This window comes from Mesoplodon bidens (genome assembly GCF_964165515.1).
Source record: "Mesoplodon bidens genome assembly, chromosome: 3".
Lineage (NCBI taxonomy): Eukaryota > Metazoa > Chordata > Mammalia > Artiodactyla > Ziphiidae > Mesoplodon > Mesoplodon bidens.
This window is the reverse complement of record NC_138178.1, coordinates 137,123,433-137,136,818: the sequence shown is the minus strand read 5'-3', so window position 1 is coordinate 137,136,818 and position 13,386 is coordinate 137,123,433. Positions and strand designations below refer to the sequence as shown.

General features: G+C 36.3%; 1 protein-coding gene across 1 annotated transcript in view; it reads right to left on the bottom strand.

Moving 5' to 3' along the window:
- The window catches only part of LRRC9 (leucine rich repeat containing 9), a gene marked incomplete at its 3' end in the record, with an annotated part of 95,673 nt that overhangs the window by 69,148 nt on the left and 13,139 nt on the right, over window positions 1-13,386 (bottom strand). Inside the window, exons 9-12 of the mRNA XM_081230274.1 lie at window positions 12,561-12,692; window positions 5,082-5,258; window positions 4,636-4,753; window positions 929-1,061 (exon numbers count right to left, since the gene is read on the bottom strand). Coding sequence (XP_081086400.1) covers window positions 929-1,061; window positions 4,636-4,753; window positions 5,082-5,258; window positions 12,561-12,692 — 560 coding nt within the window. The remainder of the gene's footprint in view (window positions 1-928; window positions 1,062-4,635; window positions 4,754-5,081; window positions 5,259-12,560; window positions 12,693-13,386) is intronic.

The window sequence follows — 13,386 nt, the reverse complement described above, 5'->3', positions numbered from 1 at the left end:
GCTCTTATTATAATTGTAATTTTACATTTATTTGGATATTATTGTTTGTAAGCACCATAAAGGAGAAACTGTCTAGTCTGTATTGACTAAATCCCTATCACCAACCAAGTGCCTAATACCCAGTAAGCATTCAATAAATACTGGTGGAACTGAAGAATGAAAAGTGGAAGAGGGTGGGGCAAGAGAGGACATGATGAGCTGGTCTTTGTCTCCAGTCTGTGGGTACCTGAGAACCTCTCCCAGAAGTGTCCTACAAACTGACTCATGTACTTTTATTTACATATATTCAAGGTGCACATAAAGTACTAATAACTGTGACTAAATTAAGATACCAAACATTTATCTTCTATAAGGCAACTTTAAAGCAATCCACACACTTCACAATTTGTCTTTAGCCAACTTTAGATTAATAACCAGGTTTTCTTATCATCTTATATTTTGATAATTAAGGACAAATAAGGCCTGCCTTCCCAAGTGCTTTATATAATGATTATCATGTAAATAGGCCAAATTCTCTTTTCTCTTTCCTATGAATTTGGGGTTTGTATGGTGATTGTGTGTGTGTGTGTGTGTGTGTGTATAACATGTACATAAATATGGTAAGTTTATTTTTAGGACACAACTTAATGAACAGAAGCAGATTATGAAAAGTGTTTATTTCATATAAGATGGATTAAATATGATTAACGAATTAGTCTCACCCTATTGATGTTGCTGATAATAATCACTCAGTAAATATTTGTTGACAACCTGACTAAAGTAATAGATCAGAAAGTCATGTATCACTACACTGGTAAACACTAACTAAAATGGGTTTCAGAAAAACACCCAGGTTGATAAAACCAAGTATCAAAAATATTATGCAAATAATTAATGAATTTGAATACTTAGAACTTAAAAGTTCAGAAACACCGCATACTCGTATTACCATGTCTGCAGAGCTCATGCTCAAGAGAGTTTTTCTTCTCCTCCTTGTACTTTTGCTGTAGAAATTCAATTCTGGGACACTCACATATACTTAGGCTGTTAGCAAGAATAACAGCTTCTTTTCTGAGAGGGAGCTGTAAAGAAAAAACAAAGTATGAGTATTTTTACAAGATTGACAATACTTCAACTTTAGTAAGATGGTTTATCATTTTATGTTTATGTGTCTGTGCAAGGAAACTGCAGGTCAGACTCACTGAAAAGAAGTAGATAACCTTCAGGTGCAACTTCATTCTATAAAACCATTTATATATTTTAAATTTATATGCAAATAGATTTATGAAAAGTAATACAGAACAACATTTATTCCTGTAAAATCAGCCAGAGTCAAAACTGACCACTCAGCTCCTGGTGCAGGAGCTATAGTTTTGCATGTTTTCAAGGATACTCCACTAGCAACTGTGCAAATTCCAAAAAGAACATTCTGTGAGAAATTACACTGAAGATTCTTATTTAAATAAATAAATAGTCTAATAATTGGTCTAATAATCTACATTATTTTCCAGATACATCTCACTGTGCTAATGCATGGAAATTTTAGTTTGCCTTGTGATTAGAGTTATTTCTTTAAAAGTGTTTTATCAGAAATATTCATATTACTTGCTGTGAAAGCAGCTCTAAAAAACAAACAAAAATCTCTATTTTTAGCAGTAAAAAAAAAAAAAAAAAACTAGACCTAAGAGAGATTATATGATCTATCCAAGGACTGAAGCAGAAATTGCCAAAGTCATGACTTGGACTCAGGTCTACTCCTCCTTGTCACTATCTTGGAGTTTAGAAATTATTACTACCTTAATATTAGTAGCCAAATTATCTAAAATATATCTTTTATATAAATGCTGAATTGCCTGTTTTCTTATTGAAACCTGTTATTCAAAGAGATTTAGAAAAAAATACTAAAATGTGGCTCATCTGATCACAAATTCCACATTCTAGTAATTATAATCTCAGATTTCCCATGAACATCACTAAATATCCATGAGATAGAGGCTATGTGCATGGCTCTCTGCCTGGACCAGACACTGCCACACTAAGCCAAATCCTCCTTCTCAGCTGCTTACACAGCATATCTTTTTAATCAGATCCCGTCTCTTAAGTGATGCAGAACATAAATATCAACCTTTACTCATTGTGTGCACAACATAACATAGAAATTTAGCTTATCTGATCTTTGTGCTACCCAGTGATTTTTCTAGCCAATTATGTTCCCCCATTTCTAAGATCTTAACAATGAGAGTAATTGATGGTGTGTGGAGAAAGAAGGGCAGAATAGTAAACTTTAACCTTCTGGTATTTTCTTGTTTAGAGGCAAGACGGGGAAAGAAAAGGAGACAAAGATGGGACAATCAGAAAAATGTGAGGATAACAATAGGGTATGGATGCTAAAGGAGAGTTTCAAAATGGAAAGAGCAATCAAAAGTATCAAATGTTTCAGCAATAACCTGCCTCCTTAGCACAGAAGGCTGCGTGTCAGTCTCATAATCAAATGTTTCAGCAATAATGGTGAATTTAATAAAAAATTTTCTATGTGCCAGGAACTGGTCTAAGAACTTTTTTGGTAAATTTTAATAATATATTTTATTTAATCTAATATTTCACAAATATTATCATTTTAATATGTAATCAATATAAGAAATTATAGTCTTTTTTCTGTACTAAGTCTTCAAAAACTGGTATTATATGTCTTAAACTTTTAGCACACCTTAATTCTGACCAGTCACATTTCAAATGCTCAGTAGCCACATGTGGGTGGTGGCTACCATATTGGACAGAGCAGTGTAGAGCGCTACTGGAAGGATTAGAGATATTGTATCTCCTTTAGGAGATGCAGGGGATAAAGTGCTATCACAGTGTCTGGCAGGCAGAAAACACACAGAAATAGCCCCATCCTTCCTCTACCCTTTATGCCCATGATGGTTCAGAGTTCTCTGATCTGACCCTGAGCACTTCACTCGCTTTCCTCAATTCTTCACCTACTTCCTACTTCTCTTCCAGAAAGTACAGTGAGGGCACTCTTACTATACCACCCTGCTGAAGCCACCATCATCTCTGGCCTGAGCTGCTGTAGGACCTCCCCCGTATAGTGCCCCTGTCCTTGCTTCTACTCCCTCCAATTTATTCTCCACCAAGAGGTTGGAAAGCTTTATTGGTGATTTTTTTTATTGTGGTAAAAAAAAACACATAAGGTTAAAAGCTACCATTTTTTAACCATTTTAAAGTGTACAATTCATTGGCATTAAGTACATTCATGATGTTGTACAACCATCACCGCTATCCATTTCCAGAACGTCATCCCAAATTGAACCTGTATACTCATTAAACAATAACTCTCTGTCCCTCTATCCTCCCCATCCCCTGGTAACCTCTACTTTCTGTCTCTACCAATTTGCCTATTCTAGATATCTTATGTAAGTGGAATCATACAGTATTTGTCCCTTTGTGTCTGGCTTCTTTTACTTAACATAATGTTTTCAAGGTTCATCCATGTTGTAGCATGTATCAGAATTTGATTTCTTCTTATGACTGAATAATATTCTCTTGTATGTATATACCACATTTTATTTATCCATTCATTTGTAAATGGACATTTGGGTTGCTTCTACTTTTTGGCTATTGTGAATAATGATGCTATGAACAAGTATCCAAGAACCTTTTTGCACATATCTCACTAAATCCTAGCCATTCTGTTAAGAAGATACTATTATTAACTTCACTTTACAGAATGGATGAAACAGGCAGAGGTGAAGTCACCCAGCTGGTGAGTAGGAAAGCCAGGATTCAAATGCAGTAATACTTTGATTTTATGCGTGCCATGATGAGAAAAGGATTAGGAAACACTGCTCTATTCCAGTGTGCTACAGCTGCCTCGTCAAATGGGTGGAGGACCGAGAAAGGTTGATTGGATATTTTGGAGCTCAGGAGTGACCAAGGATATAGCAATATCAGTATCAAGGTGGGGAAAATGAAGTAGAGAATAAAGAAATGGTGGCAGTAAAAGTAAAGAGAAAAATAGGATGATAGAAAGCACAGCAGTGTTAACTGAATGAATTTTTTCAAGATGGAGAAGACCTTGGAGAGTTTAAAACAGATTAAAGAAGTGGATTTCAAAATCATCCACAAAAGGATCACAATATAAAATATAAGATGCCTAGAAAGATTAAATAGATAATCATGAAGATAAAGTAATTCATGATTCAACCAACTGTAGATTGAAAATATTTTTAAAAAAGAATTCTGGAAAGTTCCCAAAAGCAAAACTTTAATTTGCCCTGCTTCCACAAATATTTACATAGAATTTACATTGTACTTACAACTATTTACACAGCATTTACATTGTATTAGGTATTACAAGTAATCTAGAGATGGTTTAAAGTATACAGAAGGATATGCATAGGTTATATGCCAATAGTATGCCATTTAATATAAAGGACTTGAGCATCCTTGGATTTCGGTATTTGTGGGAGGTCCTGGAACCAATCCCCCTCGGATACTGAGGGATTGTACTTTCCATGATGGCACTAAGCTTTTTGTGAAACAGTATAAGTTTGCTCTAACATGAATGAAAGCACTGAGAATCAAACCACGCTTAATCAGTGGCAAAGTTTTATTCATTAGGAAGAAAGCATTATTCTGAATGATATTTTATGCTACCTTGCTCGTTTCACTGTCTTTGAATCCTTTTTCAAGTATTTGTAGCAGATGTTTTTTCTTCACTGTAACTTCAGGATCAAAAACATAAAAAAGGCATTCCAGCATCTGTCGATAGCTCCTTAAGAATAATTAAGACAAAAAAAGTTTTAGAATTGATTTCAGAAAAGCCTAGCTGTAGATAAGTGACCATATGCCTTGCCCAGGATATTTCCCATTTACGCTGGATGTTCCAATGTCATTATTAAACTTCCACTCCTCCTCAGTCTCAAAAAGAGCTCCAATGTGGATAAACTATGAGGTCATCCTAGTCAAGGAAGATGCATGAAAAGGAACTATTTACTGACAAGGATATTTTCAATATTGTAAACTTTTAAAACAGAAAGACTTTCTTTTACAAAATAAAATTAGACTTGTAAAAATGTTCCTTATGGAAGTTAACTTCTTACTCTGAATCATGCATATCTTCATTGTCCAAAAACTTTTGGAATTTCTCTTCAAATTTTAGTCTCAGAATACGGTTGTTAACCTTGATGACACGTTTTACTTTCACTCCTGTAATACCATATGTTCTGAAGTCCCATGTACAAAAACGTGATAGAATTAATTCATAGCAGGAATTAAACCTATATGGGAATACAAAATATATGCAAAGAAAAGAGATTTTCCTTAAAAGGTTGAGAGCACAAAGTTACATATGAAGAAAGTAATAGCTAATATTTTCTTTTTTGGCTAAAGATAAATGGTCATATAGTATAGCTCTGATTTGGTTCTTATTCAATCAGTAAAAGAGGTGCTAAACTTTGAAACATAAAATAAGAGCTCTTTTATTAATTATTATATATTTGTTCTGACTAAAAGATATGGAGCAATCCTCCTTTATTGAAACACTTCCTTTTTTGGCTTCAGTGAAACTACATGCTTCTGGCTTTCATCTTACTGGCTGCTCTTTCATGTTTTTCTTTACTGCTTCTCTTTCCTCTGACAGACTTCTAAATGTTGGATTGCCCCAGGAATCAGTCTTTGGCTCTCCTCTTGTTTCCATAAACTCTATCCCTAGGTCATTTCACCTGGTCCTTTGGGAATACATATTTTAAATATATTATTTATATATATATAAATACATATATATTTATTATACTAGTAAATTCCAACATTTTATTTTCAGGCTTTACCCTTACCCCACTTAGCTGGATATACCCACACTTGAACATCCAACTACCTGCTTGCTATGTTCACTTGTATATGTAATAGGCCTCTCAAATTTAACACACCTGCCTTTAAACCTGCTCCTCCTCAGTGTTTTCCACCTCAGTATATGGCAACATCACCTAACTGGTAGCTTAGGTTAAAATCCCGGAATAAACCTTGCCTCCTCTCTTCCTCACCAATATCCAAGTCTTCAGCAAGTCTGTTTGACTCTACATCTAAAATACATCCTGAATATGACCCTATTTAATCATTACCGCTGCTATTTTCCTAGTTAAAATCACCATCATCTCTTAGTTGGGCTATTGCAATAACTTCATAACTAGGGATATAGAAGTGAAAGAGGCAGGGTCCCTGCTCTCATGGATCCTATCTTCCAAGGGAGTTGGACAAAAAAATAAACAAGACATAAAAAAAATCTAAACTGGTAAGTGCTCTGAAGAAAGAGGCTTGGGGTAAGGCTTGGGGTAAGAGAGGCTTGGAGAGGCAGGGGATACTTAAGACAGGTCTTGGGTAAGACGTTCAGAGAAGATATTTGAACTAAGAATTGAAGAAGTAGGGGCCTGCTGTGTGAAGATCTCAGGAAAATGTACACAATGCTCATTGGCTCTCTGCTGCCCTTGCCTGGCCATGCTCACAGTAATAATTCTGGCACTGTCTTAAAGTAGCACAGAATTTAGATTAATTTGAAATTTAAGGGGGGGGTCAACTGTATGGTGACAGATGGAAACTAAATATTTGGTGGTGAGCACACTGTAATGTATACAAAAGTAGAAGTATAATGTTGTACACATGAAACATATAACGTTATAAACCAATGTTACCTTAAAAATAAAAAATAAATTTGAAAAAAATGGATCAGTTTGAAAAGGAAGTTAAGTGCTCCTATATGGAGTACATCTGCCTTTGAATGAGATGACTGGTCCTCACTGGGAGGGCCTGAGCATGGGTGTGGGCTAAGATCACAAAGGTAAGCTTCCTGATGGGTTGTCTCTTCCTAAGACTAACATCTGAGCTCCTAATTTAGAGCATTCGCCTTTCTCACTAGCAAAGACTGAACCAGTGCAGCTAGGAACTGCCCAGTTACTCTTCCCCGAGAGTTGAAAAGTGAGCTGCCCAAACCAAACTAATCCCAGAGGAGCTTGCAGTCTGGTACAGGAGACAGATAGAAATAGTGCTGCAATCCAGCATAATGCTGCTAACTAGTTCAAAGGGAAATAGGGATTTCAGAGGGAATGCAGTGGGAAACCTACAGTGTCATATATAGGGGGATCATTTCCTGGGTGGGCCTAAATTAGTCCAAGTCACCCCTAAACAACATGTCCTGGAACCACTGAAACTCATTATTACTTGCACTCTAATTGTTATTATTATCATTATTATTGTGCTCTGATAGAAACTAGTGCTATAGGTGTTTTATGTAGATAAGGTTTTTGTTATAAAGTAACAAAAGGGTAATCGAGAATTGCCCTTGAGAGTAATCAAGAATAGATGGAAGTGATGAATGGACAGTTCCCTGCTTCTAGCCTGGTCTCCCAGGAATGCAAGAACCAGGAATGGCACAGGAAACTCCAAGTAGTATGATCCTTTCATAGAGCTTTTCTTTGGGAATTAAGCAGCTGATCCCTTCCTCATATGGAATTCCTAGAGCCCTGGAGATAGGGAACCCTGGTACTGAGAGGACAAGGGCTCTGTGCTACCTGGGGTCACAGAAGTAAAGCAATTAATTCAATCACCTGGCCACACCGTGGATGAGAAAACATCATTCAGAGGCTGCAGTACTGCTGGAGGAGGGAGAACAGACCTATGCTGATAGAGAAGTACTGAGACTTACAATATTATCAGTATGTCACGGAGGATGATAACTTCTCACAGCATTGCTGAATATGTGCTACATGCAACTGGGTAGCATGTCATTACTGGTCTGATGTATACACATTTTAGTCTGAACCTGAAATAATGACTCTCTAGGACTTTGTATAAAATAATATTGAAATCTGCTACACCTTTCTTTCAAAGAGTCTGATAGATTTAAGGGCAAAATTCAAACTACCCAGCCCAGCCTGCAAGACCCTTAATGATCAGGCCCTTGTCATGTGGAACTACTGAGTTCTCCAAACATATTATACTATTTCCACACCCTTTCACATGCTGTTTCCTCTGCCTGCAAAGTCCTTCCTCTAATTCTTCGTGTAGTTAACTTCTATCGTCCTTCAAAACTCAGATCAAAGCATCTCCCTCAAGTGCCCCCACTTCCAGAATACTTTCTCTAACTCACCACTCTGCTTTGATCTTCACACAGTTGCCCCCTCCTACATTCTCCATGTGTACAGTCATCCCAGAACTTATTACTATTTCATTACCATAGTCTTCTACAGCAGATTGTAGGCTTGATTAGAGAGGGAACTATATCTTATTTGACTTTTATCACTAGCACCTAGCATAGAATGTGACTTATGGTAGAAGCTCAGTGGATGAATGCTGAGCAAGTGAACAAAGTAGAAAAGACTCAAAGATTAAAAAGATGCAGTCTCTATCTTCACCGAGTTTATAAACCAATAAAGTGAAGAAGTAATAGGACAAGTACAAGCAAAATTATAATAGAGTATAAGATAGGAGAGATAAAACTCAGTGCTATGAAGATTCAAAAAGAAGAAGAAGAAATGACTATAGCTCATGGAGATGACAAGAAAATTCCTCACAAAGGAATGGCTTTTGATGTCATCCTTGAAGATAAAGTAAGTTTTGACAGGCAATGATAGAGCCAGGGCCTGGGATGCGAGGCATTCTGGGTGAAGGACGTAGAACAAAGAAAACCACTTATGTGATGGTGTACCAGGTATATTCCAAGAGCAGTGAGGCGTGCACAGTTCAGCTGACTCTGAAAGGGTTTGAAAAGGGGTTAGGGTAGTTTGGAGACTATACAGTGAAGGACATTGAATGTCAGGGTGAAGAGTTAGAATGTAATTTGGAAGATAACAGTTTGCTACAGGAGGCTTTTGTTTTGTTTTTAACAGAGTGCTCTTGGCATAGGAAGGGACTGGCTGTATGTAGCAATAGTCTAAGAGGAAGGTTATGACGGCCCATGTGCGGGAGATTTTGGTTACAAAGAAGGAGAGAACGAATGCAGGAGACATTATGGAGAGAACCTGTGGGTCTTAGGCTGATTGGATATGGAGATTGAGGAAGAGAATGGAGTCAAGTATGGCTTCAGTGTTTGTTGTGCCTCTATGACTAAGAGGGTGGTAGTGCTACAAACAGGAATGGAGGAGTCGGAAGGAAGGGGTGGTTTGTGGGCAGGAAGAGGAAAACAAAAGCAAAAAGATTAAGAACTAAATATTTCTACATCACCTTGTCTAATCCTAACAGTAACCTTTTGTGATAGTTTTTTATTTTCTCATTTTACAGATGACATTCAGATGAGTTAAATAACTGTTTTAAGACTATGCAGATAGAGTTTGAACCTAGGCTTTCTGACTCTAACCCCACTGTCTATTTTTTGCTTTACAGCTGAGTTCCCTTTTAAATGTGTTGAGTTTGCCTTGCCAGTTGGACATTTGGCTAGAAATGTCTAATAGGTAGAAATTCAGGACTGGAGTAAAGGAGAGAGATTGTAACTTGAAGTAATTTTTGAAAGTGCAGGAGTAGAAGAGACTGTCAAGGGAGAGTGTAAAAAGAAAATAGGAAATGTCTAACTACAAGAAAAAAAAGAGAGAGAGGTGAAGTCACAGGGAAGGAATGGCTAACAGCAACAAGATCTGCAGAGGTTAGGAGAGTGAGGGCCCCTCATGTCACTGGGTGCCCTCACTCATTCAGTAAGACCTGAATGTGTGAGCATCCACAGTGGTGATATACACATTGACTAAGATATTCAGTTACACAGAGAGATGCCTACAAACATTCATAAATAACCAAATGATGCACCCATTTAGCAAATGTAGAATGCACATGGTTTTAAATGGCTGGAGCTTAATAAAATTTATTAAAATCACTTCAAAATCCTAAGCAAGCATTTAATAAATACTGTTAACTGACTTGCTGACTTAAACCATATCAAAAACAAATATAAAACAGTATAAAACAAAAAGTCTGAGTTTCTGTAGCTCCCTAAAACAGTACAGCATGAAATGTTTATATATAAAAAGCTAGATTAATTACTGAAAGTTATTTTATAGACAAAAGTGAACCTACTGAGTATCTATATATTGATATGGAGACTTCAATTAGTTATCTATTGAGTTATGAATCCAGCCAGCCCTATGCTAGATGTAATGACTTATAAGGCACATCCTATCTGTCCCCAAGGAGCCCACAGAGCCACTTATATATTGTTTTGTGGTACTTTGAAGTTATTTCTTTAAATTGTAAATGCCATGTATCTATAAGCAGGTTAAAAAAGCTTCTCAAGCACAAGGACAGCATCTTTGATGCATTGGAGTCCCCATCTGATAAATGTTGATAAATGTTGTCTGATGTCAATAGATAACTCAGTTGGCAATACAGAGGTAAATAATATGATCTATAATGAAAATGCTGTAGTGGCAACAATCTACTCAACAGGCAAGTCTCTGTAAAATCAGGACTTTTTTAAACTGAAAAATAAATCTCTTCAATTTCGTAAAAGAAATGAAGCTAAGAAATATTCAACGATATACAATTAGAAATCTGCAATGCTCTTTTACTATAAACATAGGCTTTTCTTTTTTTTTTTTTTTTTTTTTTTTTTTTTGCTGTACGTGGGCCTCTCACTGTTGTGGCCTCTCCCGTTGCGGAGCACAGGCTCCGGACGCGCAGGCTCAACGGCCATGGCTCACGGGCCCAACCGCTCCGCGGCATGTGGGATCTTCCCAGACCGGGGCACGAACCCGTGTCCCCTGCATCGGCAGGCGGACTCTCAACCACTGCGCCACCAGGGAAGCCCCCACATAGGCTTTTCTGATAGAAAACCTTTATGTTTTAGTTCTAGCTCTACTCCAGTACTTTTTATTTAAATGCTAAATATTGGCCTTAAAAATATTAAAGAAAAGTCAGTGTTTAAATTATAAAATGACCAGATATGTACCACACAGAGCAATTTAAAACACTTTAATAGTTATTTCCTAATATACATAAATGATCAGAGCTAAGGTAGCCAAGCTTGTAGTATGCTAAAAGTAACAAACAGTCCTTGAAATTCTGCCAACATGTATTTGATTTTCTCCTTAAAATGGATCAAGGTTATTTTTATTAAAACCAAGTAAACAATTATTAATGCTTATTAAAATCCACCAAAGCTATCTAAATTACTATCAGGCTGACACGGTTACCTAAATGGCTTTTCAGTTATTTTGCTTTTACATTTTTTTCCCACTAATGTACTTGTTTTATAAAGAGCTTACTTTGCGATAAGTTAAAAAGAAACAAATAATAAAAAACAATTCTGCTTAGGTTGAGTGAATACAAATGAAAGACTGAAGAATTATGCATACATCCTGCAGAGAGACACCATTCAATTCTTAACACTTGAAAAATCAAGGCCTCTACTTGTTTACATGGGAACTGGGATGAATACCTTTTATATCTTTGTACATAAAAATCAAATATTGTGGTTAAGCAACAGTGATAACTGTTGGGCAAATGGATCTACTGATACAAAAGAAAGTATTGTAAAAGATCCTTTTGTCCCTTGGGCAGAGTGTCTTAGACTTTTCCACCAAGGGTACACCCAAGGCCCTTCAGAAGCTTTTAGTCACAGAGGTGAGTTAGAGCCACATCTAATAGAATCAGGGGGCTTGGCTTAAAGTAATGGATAACAGTCACACATTTTTCTTTCTAAAAGGTTATTGTAAGTTTTGTATTTTACTTCACAAAAATCAGTGTTTGTTTCAACACTGACTGTGCATCCTCTGGGGTGATATATCAAGTCCATTCTATAGCTTTACATGTTTCCTTGTTCACAGGCTTCTCAATTTTGAGAAAGTAACTGCAGAAATATGAAAGTTATGATATTTTTGTGCCAAGGCTCTCTTTTTTTAGGATCATTTTTTGGGTTGTACCCTCTAGTTGAAGCAACACAACCACTTCCTTGTGTCTACCAGTAGGCCTTGATTCTGAAGTGTGGATGCCTTTTTCCTGTTTCCATTTTGGGTGGCTTTGCCATTTTTGTCCAAATGGGCTTTTCTCCCGAATTCCTGGTTTTTAAGTGTCTGCCTTATTTTAACTCATAAAGTCTATGTGCACCCTGGCTCTATCTAGCTCTAGACAACTGGTTTCACTTTGATCATGGACCCCCAGGAAATTTACTAGGCAGCCTCCTCCAGTATTTGCAACTTGCTGTTGCCAATCCTGCTTTGCCACGCTTTCCCTATTCTAGCCTCTCACCCAGTATTCAGAATCCAGGGCTATATTCAGTCCAGAAATAAACCGTATAAACATACATAAAATTAATTCTTGACCATAAGCTTTTCTAAATTATATTCTGCTCTTGGGCTAAGGAAAATTAAGTAAAGAGCAAAGAAATACTATTAGGATGTTTTCAAGTTAGCTCATGGCAATAGTATAAACAGAGAAATGTATATATGGTAAAGTAGGTAACTGCCAGTTTTCCGTGGATGAATACTCTATATGGAAAGTGTTTTGAAATGGGACATTTTAAGATTTTTCTAAGTTGATATTTTGGTTGATGATCCTAAGCACTTAAAATTAGTTTTAAAGCTATAACTAAATATCAAAAGATTTACCAGTCATCAGATCGAGTGCCTTCTTCAAAGTGGATGTTTCCCACAGTCTCCAACTCAATTAACAAAAATGGGATTAATAAACTATGACTTTTCTTCTTTTGTTTTACTTCAATACGATAAATTCCTTCAATTCTATTTAAGAAAAAAATAAAGTTATTAAAATGATCTAAAAATCACAACATTAAAATTCATGATAGTTTCTTCTAAGCTGATGTTAAAATATAAGGCTTTCATTAATGAATAAAGAAAGCTTGGTGCTAACAGTTAAACCAAGTAAAAGACATTCTGTTTTTGGCAATTAAAATCACCTCAAATTTTGTTAACCTCAGAGTAAGTGAAGGTTAGAAGACTCTCCTGGCTCCACCATTTATGATTCTCAGATCTTAGACAAGTCACAACATTTTTCTGCTGCAACTTCTTAGAAAATGACAAGATTGATAGTACCTACACCTGAATAGGCTTTTTTGAGGATTATAGGCAAAATATATGTAAAGCTCTTAGCCAAGAGCTTGGCACAGAGTAAGAACTCAATAAATATTTGTTATTATTTTGTTACTATTTATTATTACAGGGCAAACTAACTTATCCACTTAGTGCCTTAGTAAATTTTAAAAAAAATTCACAGTACTTACTAAGTCTTCTTGCTTTATGTTTCTAGTTGATACTCAACCTGAGTTTCTTTCTACATGATTCCAGACAACTTTTGTATGTGCTTTCTGCACCAGTAGCAGCTAACATTAAAAAAAGTAATGTTTTTAATTTGCAGACACTAGAGTCATGATGTGACAAGAAGCCACTCAGGGGAAGTCCAGTGTTCCTAGTAAAG